The 19,045-nt window shown below is 39.6% G+C and overlaps 1 protein-coding gene and 2 non-coding genes across 5 annotated transcripts; all 3 read right to left on the bottom strand.

Moving 5' to 3' along the window:
• Positions 1–300: 300 nt before the first annotated feature.
• On the bottom strand, positions 301–17,608 carry KHDC4 (KH domain containing 4, pre-mRNA splicing factor). 3 transcript variants are annotated; one of them, XR_003509198.1, is made up of 14 exons: positions 17,514–17,608; positions 16,818–17,034; positions 13,835–13,963; positions 13,424–13,503; positions 11,928–11,980; positions 11,513–11,676; positions 10,034–10,245; positions 9,417–9,477; positions 7,441–7,498; positions 6,950–7,203; positions 5,082–5,255; positions 4,057–4,141; positions 2,478–2,569; positions 301–1,584 (listed from the first exon to the last, which is right to left on the bottom strand). XR_003509198.1 is itself a non-coding variant. In XM_027530743.1 (14 exons), exons 1-14 carry the CDS (start codon positions 17,549–17,551, stop codon positions 1,385–1,387), a joined length of 1,845 nt encoding a protein of 614 aa, XP_027386544.1. In that variant the 5' UTR covers positions 17,552–17,608; the 3' UTR covers positions 301–1,384. The 3 variants fall into 3 exon arrangements, 2 of the variants coding, with proteins under 2 accessions (XP_027386544.1, XP_027386553.1); XM_027530743.1 differs by having other exon boundaries at positions 4,057–4,169; XM_027530752.1 differs by having other exon boundaries at positions 1,415–2,569.
• On the bottom strand, positions 6,122–6,255 carry LOC113890610. Its single transcript, XR_003510568.1, has one exon. It is a non-coding gene; the product is annotated as a small nucleolar RNA SNORA42/SNORA80 family (small nucleolar RNA).
• On the bottom strand, positions 10,591–10,725 carry LOC113890613. Its single transcript, XR_003510571.1, has one exon.
• Positions 17,609–19,045: the final 1,437 nt, after the last annotated feature.

Raw genomic sequence — 19,045 nt, 5'->3', positions numbered from 1 at the left:
ATGGAGCTATAATAGCATATGTTGGGACTTCCCTGGTGGCTCAGACGGTAAACAATCTGCCTGCAATGAGGGAGACCCAGGTTCAATCCCTGGGTTAAGAAGATCCCCTGGAGAGGGGAATGGCTACCCACTCCAGTATTCTTGCCTGGAGAATTCCATGGATATAGGAACCTGGCAGGCTACAGCCCACAGGGTTGCAAAAAGTCAGACACCACTGAGCGGCTAAAACACATGAGTAAAAAAGGTTATGAATTTTCACATATGGATGGGTTGTGGAATAAAGAACAAAGAAACCACAAGCAGAATATTTATACATTTATTTATAAGGAAATTATGATCTAAATATTTACAACATATAGGAAACCAGAGGATACGTTTATACAAAGCCAGTCTGCAAAGTATTCAAATGTGCAAAAACGACAGTTCAGTATCTCAAACTACTCCTGGTTCAGCAGACTAGCTCCTTCACTTTCACACATCAATATTTGATACAAAAAAGTTCTTTTGGCAAAACCTATAATGCCAAGAAAAAGGACAAGTTGCAATTTCAGTCACTAAGTCCACCATTTACTCCAAGCAGTCAAATCTCTCTAGTTTCAGCTGCAATCAGTTCTCAGAGAGACAGACCACTGGATGTCACTTCTGTGATGAGTGCTGACCAGCTTTTGATCAAGTAATTTTCTCAGACCCAGTTGAAGACAAGGAGCTTAGACGGGCAGTAAAAACAGCAATGGTTATCTGAGACAAGAGTGCCTGAAAGGTACCAGCTTTGACTCATCCCAATGGAAAAAAACCTTCAATATCCCAGGATTCAGCTATATCCAACAGTTCTGCATTAGTAATGCATTTGCATTTTCCAAAACAAAGAATCCAAAAAATGAAATAGAGATGAGGAAGTTTTTAGATTTAAATACTGAAAGGAAAGGATGGTCTTAAAATCATTTACCCACTAATAAATAGTAAGGCTTTGTTTGGAACCAGTTATTATCAAAATTGACCACAGTAGTAAAATACAAATAAAACTTGCTTTATGTCAGAATAGGGGCTATTCATTTGGAAAAGGCTGGACCAGGTCAAGGGTATATTGGAATGACCCTGTTGAACAAGCACATTTCACCAACTGTTAAAAAGTTTGAGACAAATTTGTGATTCTAAGTAAATTTTAACAGATGCTATGCCACTGCAGAAATAAGGATTTTTTTTTTAAAGAATGGAAACCCTTTAAAAAAGGGAACACTCATCACTGTTTTTTTTTTTTCCCCCATCACTGACTTCTGCAAAAGTCCAAGATGGTTCCCCGTACAGGCCCCAGAGTCTTATTAAATCAAATGCATGCATTATTGCTAGAGAGTCACCAAGGCTCAAATCTCTGCTCCACCGTTGCCTATGGAGCCATCCAGAATGGCATCTGTTGTTTAGCTCGTGGCTGTGATGAAGGATACTGATATCCCAAACTCCAGCCCTGTGGAAAACTACTTGCATTTTTATGACCTCCATGTTCCTCCTCTTCGTCAGATGAATCTGCAGCATAAGCCACCAAGCCAAACCCCTTCTCTGTAGTCTTCATTTTCTTGACGGGATAATCTAGAAGAGAGAAAAGTAACCCCAACCCCATTCCCCACCAAGAAGAAAAAAAAAAAAAAAAGATAATACCATAAATTCGTTAATTAAAAAAAAGATGTTAATTGTGGTTAGTTGGACACCATTTTGAGGTCACAGGGTCAATGGTCACCCAAAAACGTTGAAGATCACACGAAAAACAGCACCAGCATCAGCAAATGGGAATCCACCAGAACCATGTAAGAAAACAGAGAAAGAAAAAAGAAACACACAGACAAAAAAAAAAAAGAAAAAAAAAGAAAGGAAAGTTAGCAAGTCAGTCTCTGGAGTCTAATATTTCACCTTTAAAAAGTTAAAAGAAAAGAAGAAAAGAAAAAAATGTATTTTCTTCTGTTCATTTTTAAGACTACAAGCAAAGAACAAAAAAATAATCCCATTTACGGACCTCTCCAAATTTAGAGTTCTGAGATACTAAGAAGCAACATTTTAAAAAAGAAACTGGTTGACCATTTCCAACCAATAAGTAAGAGATATAAGGTGAGAGGTAGCTCAGCTCCCAACACGAAAATCTTTTAAGTCTGCATCAGGTTACCTCCAGGTATTCAAACAACAAAGGCAACAAAATTTTGAAATGACCTACCAATCATTACTTTTTCCTAAATGTCACTGATGCTATGTATAAAATGTAAGTCGACTGACTCTTTTCTAGACACACGTCGGTTGAAAATAAAAGGCTGTGTAACTATATGATGTCCTTATAAACAAACAAAAAAAAAAGTATTCTCATTAGCCAACAGATTATAGAGGTTGGATTAAACACCTGAATAAGTCAACCTGAATGAATATCAGATTAGAAAACTAATAGCTTAAGACCAGTCTTAGCCATTTCCTTGCTCCCCCAGCTACACCTTACTCACCATGACTCCCTGTTAAAGTCCCAGACCCATTCCTTTCGTCAGACTCTGTTTTTATTCCAGTCACTGGAAAGGCTGGTGGAGGCATCAACTGCCTGTTAAAAGTTAAAAATAATTTTTCAGACACATTCAACCTTTCCAATAGATAAGAAGTTGAATAACAATATAATCTACAAATAAAAGTTCATTTTAACCATTAATTTCAACCCTTTCTACCTGACACCATATTCTTCAAGCGATTATCAAGTTGTAAGATTAGGAAATTTCCTGGCAGTCCAGTGGCTAGGACCCAACACTTTCACTACCAGTGCCCTGGGTTCAACCCCTGCTCAAGGAACTAAGATCTCACAAGCCATGCAGTGTGGCCAAAAACAAAAGTTGTAAGATTATAACAGAATGAGTAAATAAACATAAATTAAAGTTGTAATAGGGAACTATATATAACATTATGGAATAATCTCAAAGGGGAAAGAATCTGAAAAAAAAAAAAAAGATATGTATGTACAACAAGTGAATCACTTTGTTGTACACTTAAAACTAATGCAACATTAAAAATAAACTATACTTCAAAATAAAAGAAAAAAAAAAGGTCTTTCCAATGCAAATTATCTTTGTCATGACCTGAAAGTAATTGTCCCAACTGTTCTGTTTGAATATGCCTTTGTATACTTTTAACTACTGTAAAACATAGTATATCCACTAATGGGATTTGCCAATCACAGTACATATTTCTAGGCAGTTTATAAAACGATGCATCAAGAATTAAAGTATGAAAAAAAAAAAGAAAGTATGATATTCTTATGGAAAAAAAAAAACAGAAAAACAGAAAGAATGAACTGTTGTGATAAAAACCAGCTCCATCTTGTGAAGGCTAACATAACATAGGAAAGGAGAATCCAAGCACTGGGTGGCAGGCTGGACTTTCATTCAAGTACCTCCATCCATGATATTCTATGATTCTAAGTAGCAAAAATGGTTTGATTGTGTAATACTTCTTTTACTGTCTATCCTTAGGAAAACGGCTAAGACACAGACAAAAAAAATAAAGGCAGATACCCGAATAATCAAGTACTGAACTATTCAAGGCTGAGTGTAAGTGATTCTGCTGCTGCTGCTAAGTCGCTTCAGTCATGTCCGACTCTGTGCGACCCCATAGACGGCAGTCCACCAAGCTCCCCCGTCCCTGGGATTCTCCAGGCAAAACACTGGAGTGGGCTGCCATTTCCTTCTCCAATGCATGAAAGTGAAAAATGAAAGTGAAGTCGCTCAGTCATGTCCGATTCTTAGCGACCCCGTGGACTGCAGCCTACCTACCAGGCTCCTCCATCCATGGGATTTTCTAGGCAAGAGTACTGGAGTGGGGTGCCATTGCCTTCTCCATAAGTGATTCTAAGACTGTGTAAAGGATATCATCATATTTTCCATTACCGCATCCATTACAATGAACAGGAGATTATTTGATCCAAATGATTTCATTTCAGTTTAACATCGGTGCTCGTAGCAACAATCATTATTCACATTAGTGTTGCAAAAAAAAATAGCATCTGAACATATCCATATAATTATGTTCCAACTAACTTACCTGTCCCTCTCTCGCTCTTTGCCTGAGGAACTTGCCGGCTTCGATCCTGCACCTTCAATCTCATTCTGACTGGAGAAGCCTGTACCTAAATTAGTCATATGAATGGGTCCATGCTATGAGCAGAAAAATACAGTGGCATTAGCAAATCTACAACTGCTGTATTGACTTTAGCTCCTTAATGTAACTGTCAAGTGCCTCATCTTTCTGATCAACTGCAGTAAGCTGTACTACATAGCTCTCTGGGATTTGGAGTTAACTATACTCAGAGCACAGACTATCACTTTTCTCTGTGGGACTTGGCCAGAGATTTTGTGCTTCATTATGCTATGTCTTTATGTTTTCAATTATCTATGACTTAACTGGTTTGTATAAATCTAGTTATAAACTACAAAAATGCTCCAAAGAATGTTTGGTTCAAAGAATGCTTCAGAGAATTCTGGTAAAGTACTTCTCCGGATAAAACAAGACTGTACCAAAATTACGTATTTTAATAATCTAAAAAGACTCATCAGTGAATGAGTTTATAATCACATCCATGCACAGAATCACTGCATTTCTGGCTATCGCTTTTTCAGGGGTGTAGGAATTGGAGAATGACACCACCCTCTTGTTTAGCAGGGAGAAAAAGAACAGTGCCAAGGTTTTAAATACAAACCATATATTGGTAGAGTAACAGTTCTTCCCTACTCATTTCACTACAAGCTGTAAGAGGCTTTCAAGAGTCTGCTGTATAAAGAGGAAGTGCAGAATTCTACAGAACTTCCAGATGCTAGTCATAGGAGACTTCTCTCAGGTGGAGAGTTTTGTATTCTCTTATCACACTGACCCAAAGACAAAACCCACCCAAAAGGAATCATCTTGGTTTAACTTAATCCCTAAGGATAAATATCTTACTTAAATGGATTCCAGAATGCAGAAATCCTAGTATTGGGAGGACAGTTGACACAGATGTGAACTTATCTTTCTTTAAAGGGAGAATACAGTAAGGTAAGATGAAAAAAGTAAGATAGGATATTTTATTTAACCTGGTATCCAAGAAGTCCAGATTCTCGTTCATCTGGTAGCTCCTCTGTGAATCGCCTCTTCTGTGCCTGGGGTTGACTTGGGAGTGGGGGCTGGGGCTGGGGTGGGGGCTGGGGTCCGGCAGGCAAGGCAGTTTTGACAGGAGCAGCAGGAATAAAAGGCCCACTCATCGGACTCTGGGACCAAAACAAACCAAGGAGGAAAGTGTGAGAATGCCCAATTAACAAATTAACTAAAGGATGTTTACAATATACTTGTGATCAATATGATACATATAAATATTTCATCTTCTGGTCCTAAGTTTCCTTCAAGTATAAATTTGGTTAACAGTACCACCTAGTCTTCCTACCTTCACAGCAGCTAACATGAAATTGAAAAACTACAATGTTTTGAACTCTCAGGAAAAACCTGCTGCACATTTTTGCCATCAGGAGCAAACATGATCATGAACAAACAACAGACACTCCAGTCACTTACTTAGTTCAGAAGTTCTCAAGCAAGAACATTCTCTTATTTAAGGCCCTTTCATCAATGTAATTAGCTCTTTCTGGATCAAAAATGCTGCTAAGGCTTGTGTGGCAAGTACAACTTCATCTATCATTTCCATGGATAAACTATGTCAAGAACAAGTATAATAGTTTTAAGAGGTTGTTCCAAAAAGGAAAAGATAGATATATTAGAGAAAACAAGCACTTCTAAAAGCAAAACTTTCATTAATAACAGCTAATATTTACTGACTGCTTACTTAATCCTTGCAACTCTGGGATATAATGATTATGCCATTTTATATACAAGGAAAACTAGAGCCTGGATAGATTAAGTTCTCTGCCAAGATCACACAGCTCAAAAATGGGGAAGCATCATGGACCCTGCCAGTCTCTCTCTAAACCCATACTCTTAACCATTCTGCTATATTGCTTCCCAATTACGAGAGAATGTGGCTCAAAGCTGCAGAACTATAGCTCTGCCTAAATGTAAGGTAAAATAATTATGATAGGGGACCACAAACAGAATTGAGTTCATAAGCCCATTCTTGGTTTCACCCTGTACAACCGCTTTCAGTGCTCACAGCCCACAGGTAAAGAGACTGGGCAATGGTTCGAGGCTGTTTTCTCTGGCATGGGTACACTATGAGAGGCCCACAGAGGAGGACCTGCCATAAATCCATTACCATGCTTTCATCACTCCTTCCCCTGCCTATAAGAAGGGTACATAATCTAAATGAGGTAGCTATTTATTCTTTTTCTAAAATTCTACTTTCCTAGCTTGAGAAATATATACCAGCATTTATAATCCTTTCATTTAGAAAGCTCACATACCTCTTGGCCTAGAACACCTGTATATGATATATTTCTTCTAAGATTAGCAAATCAGTTCCAATCATTTAGACGAGTGTGGTATGCCAGCCCTAATCCATGAGAACTTTAACACTGCAAAGCCCAGGACACGTAAACTATGATTCTGGCCTGCTCTCTGTTTTTGTAAATCAAGTTATTAGAACATGGTCATGCTCATCCATTTCCTCGTGTAGCGATGGCTTTTCCGCTACAGCAAGAATGCAGTACTTATGGCAGAAACTGTATGGCCCACGAAGCCTAAAGTTATTTATCTTCCAGCCCTTCGTGAAAAGCTCAACAACTTGTGCTCTAAAGTAGTATTTGGTGGCAAAAGTTATAAAATTGTAAACTTTAGGATAAATATACACATGTACACACTTTTTCCAAAGTATTCAGGTAGTTCGATGGTGAGAACACAGGAAGAAACACCTCGAATTCCAGTTGCTTCTGAATAATACCACCACCTTTCCCCCCGTCCCTGCCCCAATTTCTCCTAATTCAACGGTCTCATATTTCATATCCAGGCATCCTACCTGTCCAGTGCTAGCTGGAGGCTGCACTTGTGTTATCGGGTATTGTGTTGGCACAGGTGGAACTCCAGTGGGTAATGCTGGCAAGACTCCAGGTGCCAAAGAAACAGCTGGTGGCACTATACTTGGTACTCCGTAAGGAGGTTGAACTGGCTGCTGAGGAGGGGGAACAACAGGGTAACCAGACTGATAGCCATTGGATGGATAATATGGTGGCTGAGGAGGGACACTACTTATAGCAGAGGGTTGTGTATAGCCTGAGGGGGAAGAAAAAAAGTGTTTAATCAGCTGCAGCAGAATGAGACATTTTAGCTGAATATTAAACTTAATCTCTAGGGAAGAAAACTACTGAGGCACAAATGGCTTTCCAAATTACCCTAAGTTAAAGTGAATATTATTAGTGCCCTGGCACAGTTACTTTAACTTCAAGTATCTTACTTTCTTCATTAATATCACTACCAAAATATTTTTTTACCACTTCAAGACATACACACCTGGTAAAGGTACAGCAGTATTAATCTGATTCACAAATCTAGAGTATTCAGCATGAACCTGAGAAGTGAAGGGAAGACAAATCAATATGGAACACTCTATTCACTTAGTGTATATATAAGGATATATAATTCTAAGATCAAAGCAAATTAGAAGCCAAAACATTTCTATCAATGTTTCAATCAAATTTATTAGACTTGTTTAATCTAAATTTGGGGGCCTCCCAGGGAATTCAGTGGTAAAGAATTCACCTGCCAATGCAGAAGACATGGGTTAGATTCCCTGGGTCAGAAAGATTCCCTGAAGGAAGAAATGGCAACCTACTCCAGTATTCTTGCTGGCAGGATACCACGGACAGAGGAGTCTGGTGGGCTGCAGTCCATGGGATCACCAAGGGTCAGACACAACTCTTAATTCTAATAAGGCACACCAATAAATTACTAACCCAGGTTTGGGGAACAAGAGACATAGACATCAGGAGCACCCTAAGTGAAGTGAAAGTCGCTCAGTCATGTCTGACTCTTTGCAACCCCATGGACTATGGGAATTCTCCAGGCCAGGATACTGGAGTGGGTAGCCTTTCCCTTCTCCAGGGGATCTTCCCCAACCCAGGGATCGAACTGGGGTCTGCAGCATTAGGGAAGCAATTTGAGGGGAGCATCCTAAGCCCCCACCCCAACTGACCCAATTCTAGGGTAGAAAATCATTCACAGAGCCACAGAAATTAAGCAGTTAAGATATTTCTAAGTTTTCTGCTTAACTGTAGAGAAACCATTCATTCTTTTATAATAAATAAAAGAATTACCAATAAGGGTAATTCGCTCTCAAGGAGCTCATGGTTTAATGAAGGTTTATTACCTCTTCCATCCAGTTCTTCATTGTAAGGATCTTACTAAGTCCAACTTTGTTGCTACTTAGTAAGTAACAACAAAGAAAAAGATGAGGAACTGGTCAAGGAAGTTATATGAGACAAGGGTTGGTAAATCACGTTACCTTACAAAAGCAAAGGAAATAACAGCTTCATCCTGAGACGCCTGATACCAAATTCCTTAAATTACCAAATAATGCAAGATTGAACATATTCAACCCCTCGAACCTGATTTCCCTTAGGTGCTATAAAAAAACCTACAGTTTATTTTAACTTCTGGTTATTTGATTATAGAATAAACAGAATGGACAAAGAAGCCCAAAGGATACTGCAAAGGATGACTGGCTTCCAACTGTGATAACTCAACCCACCTCATCTAAAGCTAATATTAAATTTGGAATTCAGATCATAAACAACCTGACCAGGATTAATAGTGGTATTTAAATAACTGACAACACTCAGACTGTATGATACTATATAGTGGAAATGTCATACTGAAATAGCTCCTGAAGAAGAAATGCAAGTCAACAGTGACCCTGGCTAGGGGAGTCTGACATCCTTACAGAAGAGTATCAGTTGCTGGAATAATGCAGTAGTTTGAAGTGTTGTTTCAACCCCCTACCAAATTTATGTCTGCCAAAGAACACTGGAATATGACCTCATTTGGAAACAAGGTCTTTACAGATGGAGATCGTTAAGTTGCAGTCATGCTGGATTAGAGTGGACCGTAAAATCCAATCTCCTCCTTCTTATGAGAGGAGGTAAGAGAGACACAGGAAAAGCCAGGTGAAGATGGAGGCAGAGTCAGGCTGACACAAGGCAAAGAATACCAAGGACTGCAGGTTAATTATTAACAAGCTAGTTGAGAGGAATGGAATGGATTCTCCCTCGGAGCCTTCAGAAGGAACCAAGCTTGCCCACACCTTGAATTTGGACTTCTGGCTTCCTGAACTATGAGAGAATAAAGGTCTGTTGTTTTAAGTCATCTGGTTTGTGGGAATTTGATATGGGAGGCCTAGGAAACTCATACAGGTAGAAAAATAGCTAAGACACAGTCCAAGATGGCAGTAGATCTTCTAAATGAGTTTCAGACAGATAAATATAACTTACTGTTTGCAAGAGATTCTCACAGAGCTTCTTGGCAGCAGCTAGGCCTTCTGGTTTGGGATGACTGTAAAGACGTAAGAACCAATAAATTTGAAAGAAAGAAAAAGACACAGAATTCTGCTTCCACTTTGTATGCTGTTTTATAAATGCAGTATAGTCAATGTAGCACAAATCTAAGTTTCTGAATATCACAAAACAGAAACACAAAAAGAGTCCTTAAGCCCTTCAAGATGTAACTAATATCATTACCGTAAATGTTATGTTCTCCTTCTTTGAGTAACGGTATTTCTTGATATAAACAAAACCTATTTAAAGATTGCTAAAATTATTTTAAAATGTATTAATAGTGTCATAGGTTTAAATGAAAGTTATTTCAAGCTTACCGCAGCTCATTTAATGATCACAGACTCTTATAAAACCCAAAGATGTAAATACTAAAAAATCCAATCACACCTCTACTTCAGTTTTTATTAATTACAAAGCAATTACTGCTATTATTTACTTAAGTTCCTAATGCTACTACTTATTAAGCTCATATTCTCTTGCTCCTCTTGAGTCACTTCTGCCTGTACTGATCAGCTGACAAGTATCCAAATATCCTTGGCTCTATCCATCCATACCTGATGTAAATGTACATAGGTTCAAAAGCTTCTCGGCCAGATGCTGGCTCAATGCAGCCTGAGCCTTTCCCTCGTAGGAAGACTTTGGCACCTGTTTCAATCTGAATGTGCTGCAAATAGGTGCAGCCTGGACCTTCCACTTTCTCCTTGACATTAAAAGTGGGCACAGCATGTTCAAGACCCACGAATAATTTATCTTGAACATAATGCATCTGCAGAAGAACAGAATATCTCTAATTAAAACAGAATACATAAATAAATCCTAAAAATGAAAATTATTAGGCAAAATACTTTAATCCTCCAGATACTTTCAATCACTTCCAGAATAAAGACGCCCCATCCGCCCTGTAATTACTACCATGAACCTAAAAAATAAACCCTATCAAGTTGCTTAATTTAAACACAAACCACATATTCCACGTACATACCTACATTAACATCTAACTCTGTTCAGTGAAATCTACTTAAGAAGTGAAAACCCAAGATTCAATACTGAGTAAGTATATCCTCTTACTGTATAAGAAATAGCAAAGACAGTCTCCTGTAAAACTGGAGTAGAATGTCGGGTCATACAGTCAACCCTGTGATATTCTATAACACACGGAGGGCTGCTCTCTCCAACCCTTTTTTTCTAGGAGGATTGTATCAGCAGAGTCTTGCTTCATCAGACTCAGCCTTCTTAGTCCTCCAGTTAAGTTTACTAATTTAAACCAAACCACTAACTTCAAAATGCACAGTATGTGTACTCTTTGATCTATCAGTCCCTTTTCTGTGTCAACCACAAACCGGCACTTGCCATGTATGCTTGCCATCTCCCTCTGCAAGGATTAAATCATGTGCTGCGGCCACTGCTGACCTTCAGTACCCTCTGAAAGGCGTTCAGGGTGGAAAACAGAAATGAGGCACTCTTGCGCTCCCAGAAAACTGGCAGGACAGGTCTTCAAATAGCTAGCTATTCTCAAGAGCTGATTCTATGAGTCTAATTTTTACATCTCCTTGTACCTAGAAAAGCACTAAAATCCTTCATGGTGATGACTATTTCTCGTGACTGGCAGAAGCTTTATGAGACCAGAAGAACTTCCTAAAAAATAAACATGCTTAATTACATGTACTCCCACTTTACCAAAATCACATATATACTGTCCTCCCCCTCTATCTCTCTGGAACAGTCTCTAAGAACGATTTGAGCCACTATCTCCCAGGCTACAGTTTTCATACTGGCCCAAATAAAACTTAACTCTCAACTCTCATGTTATGCATTTTTTTTTTTAAGTTGACATCTAGAATGTATCAGTATAAAGAGATGTGTGTTCAGATGTTCACTAACCTGAATGGTCCATTAATAGGATTATCAACAGGGTAAACTTTTAGGTTGGAACTTCAGGGTTTTATTTTTTTCTTCATACTCCCTATAGTATTTGGCATATATCATTTTTACAGAAATGATAACACTGTTAATGATCTCTCCATAAAACATACCCCTGACTGGAAGGGAGGCTTCTGGCTAACAGCTGGAGACAGTTGTGCAATGGGTGCTGGCTGGTGATAGACAGTGACTGTTGCACCATTAAAAGTTGGACTTGTCCCTGTTGCAGCTTTGACTACCCCATTGGTAATAATTTCTTTGATTCGGTTTACAGCTCCTAGGGAAAAACACAGACAGTAGGGTACTACATTAAAGAAATGAACAAACAGATAAACAACAATGATAAACACAGGCCAATCCTCAGTTACTTGTGTTTTTAATCCATTTTATGGACTACCCAAATATATTCATGAGCAGTTCATAAAGAAGAGTTAAAACAGCCACCAGGAACAAAGAGTTTGCCAACTTATTACATGTAATACTTTGCTCCTCACAAAAAGCAGTATGTGAGTCAAAACAATTACTTACTGTCCACTAATTCCCGTGTCTGGCCCTGAACATGAAGATACAATGGACGATCCCTATAAAGAGAAATATTAAAATGATGATAGCAAGCTGGTCACAACCAAAGGCGTCAAATGGGTCACCAAACCTAATCTGATATCACTCGAATGTTTCTAATTAAGTAAAGGAGACCATATACATGAAAATGCCTGTTGCTAGTTAAATTTCTAAGAACATGGTTTTATAGCTGGCAAATGAATATTTTGCTGGCTGCTTAAAGTAAATGGGGCCACACAGGGATCAAATATGCTCTTATAGGCTCATGAACATTAATCTCTTGTCTTCTGGATAACCCAATGTTTGAGAACAGAATTTCTTTCTGTTGGCTGTCTATTAAGTTATGGACAAAAGGGCTCTTGGCTATCCAACCTAATGTGCCAAGAGTGGTGGCATATATATATACACACATACACGCGTATTTCTTTAAAGGTCCACACCCAACTGAGAAGCCTCTTTAGCCTCTAAACATAACACGGGGTTACTTGGTGGTTCAGTGGTTAAGAATATGCCTGCCAATACAGAGGACATGGGTTCGATCCCTGGTCTGGGAAGATGCTACACGCTGCAGAGCAACGAAGCTGGTGGGCAGCAACTACTGAAGCCCACGCACGTAGAGCCCACGTTCCGCAGCATGAGAAGCCACCACAATGAGAGGCCCACGCACCACAACAAAGAGTAGCTCCTGCTTGCTGCAACTGAAGTCCAACGAAGACCCAATACAGCCAAAAATAACAAATCAAAACCAGAAACTCACTTAAATTGTGATTATAACAATAAAGTGATCAACAACCATACTAATAAAAAGCTGTCGGCAAAATATAACTGTGTTTAAAGAAAAAAATGTTTAAAACAATAACCAGCACATATGCAAGGTTAAAATACAGTCTTAGCTTGAGGTAGAGAGCAAATTTTGCCTCCTAATTATATTAAGTTTAAGCCAATATGAAAAATGTTGCACTGCCTGAATACCTGCCCTCAAAAACTGGATAATGGAACTAATGAAACTAAACTGAGATGAAACCTTTATATGGACCACTTACAACCTATAATTATCACAGTGGTAATAAGGAATCTGATAAAAGGATTTTTCTAAAACGGAGAGTATAACAAAGTAGGAACCCACTTGTTGGGGGAAATATTTCCATAGAAAAAAACTTAGATATACAGTAAATATTAACAACTACTGTCTTCTCTCACAGTTTAGTCTAATTTATTTCCTCCAGTAAAAGCATTGTCAAGTAAAAAACCAAACAGCAAGAGGAAAGAAACAGCTGCCAATACTTCTTACATCTGTTTCGAGATGTCTCAAATTCTGCTATAAAATGAGTGCGCGCACATGCGTGTGTGTATAGCTACTAACCAAGCAAGCATGTACACATATTCCCTACAAATAACGAATATGAAGCTACTGTGAGTCCTATATCCAACTCTTCCCCAAAGTATAGGATATGCATACTTACCCTGGTCCTACTTTGGCCTTCTCCTCAGTTGTCATGAACCTCCCTCGAGTTGACACTGCAGCCCCACTAAGTCGGCTGATCTAAAAAGCAAACAATGCATTAGATGATTGGGCAATTCACTGAGTTCAATGACAGGCAGCAGGATATAGATTTCCCCCATTCATTCACTCCATCAATACGTAGGAGTGAGTTCCCTCCTAGTATCTGAAATTTTAACTGAAGCTAACTCAAGGAATTCACCCCTGTTTCTTTACTGTCATGAGTAAGTTCTTCCACAGTTAAACCTGATCCTGACTTTGCAGACCCAAAACCACTAATAAAAATCTGACTCCTGTTTGTGTTTAAAGGCCTTGTTTTTCTGACACTACATCCACCCACCACCTTCCCCACAGAGGCCCAACATCTCCATACCTCATCTTGAGTCTGTCCTCGGGTCAGCAAGTTCCTACACGTGAGAGGCACATCGTTGATCTCTACTTCAGCCACAACCAGGTCATCCTTGCTTTTATTGCTAGTTAGGCCTTTGCCAGGGGCCTGAAGCTGTAACAGGAGAAATTACATCAAAAAGTTCATATGACGAAATAATCTCTTTGCTGTTCACTTTAAAACTACACTTTCCCAAGTGCCACTAACTCCTTACCGATCCCCTCCACCTAGCAAACACACCTGGAAATATTCCTTGGTCATTCGTCATCAACAAAATAAGAAAGCAAACAAAACCTCCATAAAATGACACCACATACAGTCAATTTACTTGAAGGCCATCATTAGATATCTTTGTAACCTTGGCCCTGTGTGCATTTTTATGACCATATGATTACAGAAACGCTATGGACTAAAAGCTGCAATCTCCAAAAGGAAAATTAAAGGCCAAGTTATGATGCTTTACTGCTCAATTAGATAGCTACAGGTGTAGTAAAATATAGGGCAGAGTCCATGCACAACCTACCTGAGCCCAACTACGCGCACACCCCATCCGTGTAGTAGAAAGCTGCCTGTGTGCCAACACTAGGTCACAACACAAAAAATTCTATTCCTACAGAAACCTCAGAAATCCTTCAATTGTATCCAGTTCACATCCCATTACTCTCTTAAGGAAGAACAAAGAGAATGAATGAAAAGACAAGTAAGATTCTAAAACCTGACTGTTTTCTCTCAGTTTAAACTATGGGCAAATCCACAACAATGTAAAATCAACTACACTTTAATAAAAAGTAAAACAAGAAAATGCTGTACGGCAGAAATTAGCATAACTTTGTAAATCAACTATAATTTTTTAAAGTTAATAAAATTTAAAAATTTAAAAAATAAACTACAGGGAATTCCCTGGTGGTCTAATGGTTAGGATGCCAAGCTTTCTCTGCTGAGGGTCTGGGTTTAATCCCAGGTTGGGGAATTAAGATCCCACAAGCTACGTTGACATGGCCCCCTAAAATAATTAAAATAAACTACAGGCAACTCCAGATAGCTGAATTTGAGTGTTATCTCAAAAACTTTAACCTCAAGATAGCCTTCCCCAACCCTTAGTTGCCATGGACAGCACAAAGAAAGTAAAATACAGATTATTTATTTGCACATTAGGGATTTTAAAAATGTGGAAGCACACTAAACTCCACAATCTCTCTTTTCCTTTACTGACTTTCAGAATGCATTTACACACCTTATCTCACTGAATCCTTATGCCTTTAAAGGTGCGTATCAGTGCTGTCCAACAGAACTCTGTTTTCCACTTGCCAGTCCAATATGGGTGTCACCATCCACACGTCGACTAATGTGGCTAACATAACCAAGGAACTAAATCTTGAAATTTACAACCAGTAACTGGGGATTCTAGGTTTCATATGTAGGTATTCTGATTCTAAATCCAGTATTTGTGCACCATGCTGCCTTCTGCTGGGTTCAATTACCATTTTAGAGATTACTTTTTTAAAAGAAAAAAATAAGTCTAAATGAGTAACATCAATATTAATAATTTTAACATTCAAGCATCCATCTCCATCAATGTGCTTTTAGTATTTCCTTCTAGATTTTACAAAGAAACAATTGATTCACATGATCTCTTCAAACCAAAAAAATACAATGAATAACAAACTTCCAATTCACTACAAGTTTTCAACAAATCCACAGAACTCAAGCATTAAAACATCCACACAGCTTCTGGCCTACTGATAGATATTATCTATTGACAAACTGGAAGGCTGAGGAATTGTGTTTCCTTTCTCCCCCCAGCCCACCCAGCTTTATTGAAGTACCAACTGACAAAACTGTAAACATTTAAGGTGTACAATTTTACATTTTGATACAAATATATACACACACAGTGTGAAATAATTACCACCAAACACACTAATTAACATATCCATCACCACATACATTGCGTTTTTAAGCAGAACTCTTCACCGGTACCAAGGAAGGCAATTTTAATTAAACCAAAATAATTGTTTTTCACATGAAAACTACAACGGAATGGGCTGTCTTGGAACAAACTGAATTCTCCAACTCCAAACAAAAGCTAAACACCCCGAGTCTGAGGTGACACTGAAGTCAGACATCTGCGTCTACCATTTACAGGTCTAAGACAAGTTAACTTTCCATTCATGAACCTAATGTTCCCGTATCTATAAACTGGTGACAATAATCCACTGCATACTTGTCGCAAGGTTGTTTCTCCCCCTGACCGCAAAGCTTGTATTCTAGCAATATAAACAGAACTGTGCTCCTTGTTCTGTAGGAAAATTCTTGCATTCTGCAGCAAGATAAAGGCTTCAAAGTTCAGACCCATTTCAGCTGTAAGCTTCTAATTTTAACAGGGATTTTATAAAACGACCAAATAATTTCCTAATTTGTATGAAAACAGCAAAACAACTCACCTATCAATTAATCATTTTAGTTGATGTTTAACTGCACTTCAGTTAGGCAGTCATTAGATATCTGAATCTACAGCTTTTTAACTGGACACGACAATTTAAACCACGCGATTTATCTGAATTTCTCTTCTGACTTCAGGGAAAACGTACATGTTATCAAAAGACATACTACACCACTGCTTTAGATAATTATGACTTCCCTGGTGGCTCAGACAGTAAACGATCTGCCTACAATGCGGGAGACCAGGGTTCAATCCCTGGGTCAGGAAGATCTCCTGGAGAAGGCAATGGCAACCCACTCCAGTATTCTTGTCATATACATAGAACTTAAGCTGAACTAAGTGAAATAAATTCAATCACACTACCTCCTAAAAACAAATCACAAGATATTATCAAATACATTTCAAATATAAGTATCTTTAATTACTGTATCTCTGTTTTCTCTTTCATTCATCCAAATTATTGGGAGATTACAAAATAACCCCCATTAATACTGCAATTAGCAGAGTCCCCTCAACTTCAAATACCTTCTCAGCAGCATTCTGAGTTGGTTTCAGCTTTCCTTTGGCCATGAGCATGGCATTGATCTTGGCCGCCACAGCAGCAGCAGCATCCAAGGCTCCAGAGGGTGCAGCTGTGGAGCCCCCCGGGCTTCCCCCACTGCTGGTAACCTCCCCCCCTGGGGTCGCCGGTGGCAAAAACAGAAGAGGGGCTGGAGCTGGTTGGTCCCATTTGCTGCGGCGCCTACGGAAGTAAAAGAAAAAATATTAGGCCCCATCAAAGCTTTCAGTTATATTTTTCTCCCCTTACGACACCTTAACACGCATTTACAATTTCGACTCTCCTATCAAAAATGGAATTACCGTCTCTCCTTAGAACTACTGCAACATTTCCCCAAATACTTCTTCCAACCTCGTTCCAGAATCTACTTCCTTTCTCCTCCGTCATCCCTATTAAGATTCCACTCTGTCCCATACGTCCTCGTTTCCGCCTCCCCCTTAGTTCGGCCTTCCCGAAGTCCCTGCTTTTCTCCTCTTTTTGATCCCCGCCAGCCTTTCCCAGGGACTCCAGGCCTGCTCACCACCATTCGCCCCAAAGGTCCGGCCCTCCAATATGTCCACTTCCCACCTCAGGGCCCTTCCACCCATACGCTGCTTCCCATGATCCCTCTGCCTCTCCTGCTCCCCACGCTCCCTGAGATGCCCTCTCCCGCGAAGCTTTACCCGCCGGCTCCAGGATGTGTCGCGCTCCCCGCGGACATGGCGACCGGGTCTGATCAACCACCCGCCAACTACTCCACTACCACCTTCCCGTCACTTCCGCCCCCAACGCCCTTACGCAGAGCCTCTTCCGGTCGTGAGTCAAAGCGGTTCCGGTGTAAACGTCTATTCCTATTGGACTCTGATTTCAAGGCATCTGGAGTTGTGGGAGCCTCTAGGGTTTGACCTTCCTGCTTGCGCCTTGCCCTTCAAAAAGATGGCTGTTAAACCTCATATTAAGGAAGAATTGGGGCAAGGAGAATTCATCTTTGCTGTGGGCAAGTTGGTAGCCTAGAAGACAATACGCATGAGTCAGGGAATTAAACAGGTTTTACCCCAAATTCACTAACATTCCTGTGGAGTCCCAGCCTGTGGCTTGGAAGTGTGCTTTCCCACGACTTTTACGAACTTCACGTTTCAGTTACATGTTTAGGAAAATGGAAACGATTCCTCCTCTCAAAGGTTATTCGAAGAATTTTTTTTTTCTTCTTTTCTGTGCGCCTAGCCCCATTTTAAGAGCGAGGCATATAAATTATGACAAACCAGCCGCGGGTCCTCCGTTTCTGTTAGTTATAATGTGGCGGGGTAGGCACGCGGGCAATTACATAGAATAGGACTGTGTGATAAGCAAAGATGAAGAAGACAGAATGCTGAACTTGGTGGAGCTTACACGCAGGTATTTGAAAGAAACGGAAACTAAACTTCCAGGTGATGGTTGGAGGAGTGATCCAGCGTTTGTTATGAAACACCGTGTTCTGGATCTGCCTACTTACGGCTGGACTGGCCGAGTGCCGGGCGGGATCCGGAAAGCCCTTGGATACCGGCTGAGTTGATTCTGAAAGCCAGAGATTACCAGCATGTAGGGTATCTTAGAGCAGCAAGGAGTCTCTAGATTGAGTAAATGAAGTATAATGGTATTTTTCAAATACGTTTACATTGTGGTAGGATTGCTATTTAGTCGCGAAGTCGTGTCCAACCCTTTGTGACCCCATGGACTATAACCCACCAGGCTCCTCTGTCTCTGGGATTTCCCAGGCAAGAATACTGGAATGGGTTGCCATTTCCTTCTGCAGGGGATGTTCCCCACCGAGGAATAGAACCCACCTTTCCTGCGTTAGCAGGCGGGTTCTTTACCACTGAGCCACCAGGGAAGCCATCTCATAGGATTAATAGAATACAAATTCATTTGAAAGTCAAATAAATAGTGTTTTTCCTTCAGCATTTAATAAATGTCCTTTCCATACAAATGCCACCTTTATTATATATGAAATTATATGTGTCATATTTCTGCACTTTTCTATTGCATGAATCAATTTTTTCTTTTACTATAATGTTATAACAATTTTATGTCTACATTAATATCTGTTAGGGCAAGCCCATATTCCTACATTCCTTTGCTTACATTGTCAGGTGTGTTTTTACAAATGAATTTCAGATTTAAAAACGTTGTTTTCCCCTTGTGTTGTCTCCCCAAAACACAATGTTGGTAGGATTAT

The sequence above is a fragment of the Bos indicus x Bos taurus genome, chromosome 3 (assembly GCF_003369695.1).
Source record: "Bos indicus x Bos taurus breed Angus x Brahman F1 hybrid chromosome 3, Bos_hybrid_MaternalHap_v2.0, whole genome shotgun sequence".
Classification (NCBI taxonomy): domain Eukaryota; kingdom Metazoa; phylum Chordata; class Mammalia; order Artiodactyla; family Bovidae; genus Bos; species Bos indicus x Bos taurus.
Note: the sequence above shows the minus strand (reverse complement) of the source record. Positions and strands in the feature narration are given on the sequence as shown.

What these genes read in the sequence shown, in the direction of transcription:
- KHDC4 (XM_027530743.1), bottom strand. Translation starts at nt 17,551, where the DNA reads ATGTCCGCGGGGAGCGCGACACATCCTGGAGCCGGCGG. An exon ending in CTGGACTTCTTGGATACCAG is followed by an intron (nt 4,170 to 5,081) that starts GTTAAATAAAAT and finishes TTCTGCTCATAG; the next exon opens with CATGGACCCATTCATATGAC. An exon ending in AAAGAGCGAGAGAGGGACAG is followed by an intron (nt 2,570 to 4,056) that starts GTAAGTTAGTTG and finishes AACTTTTAACAG; the next exon opens with GCAGTTGATGCCTCCACCAG.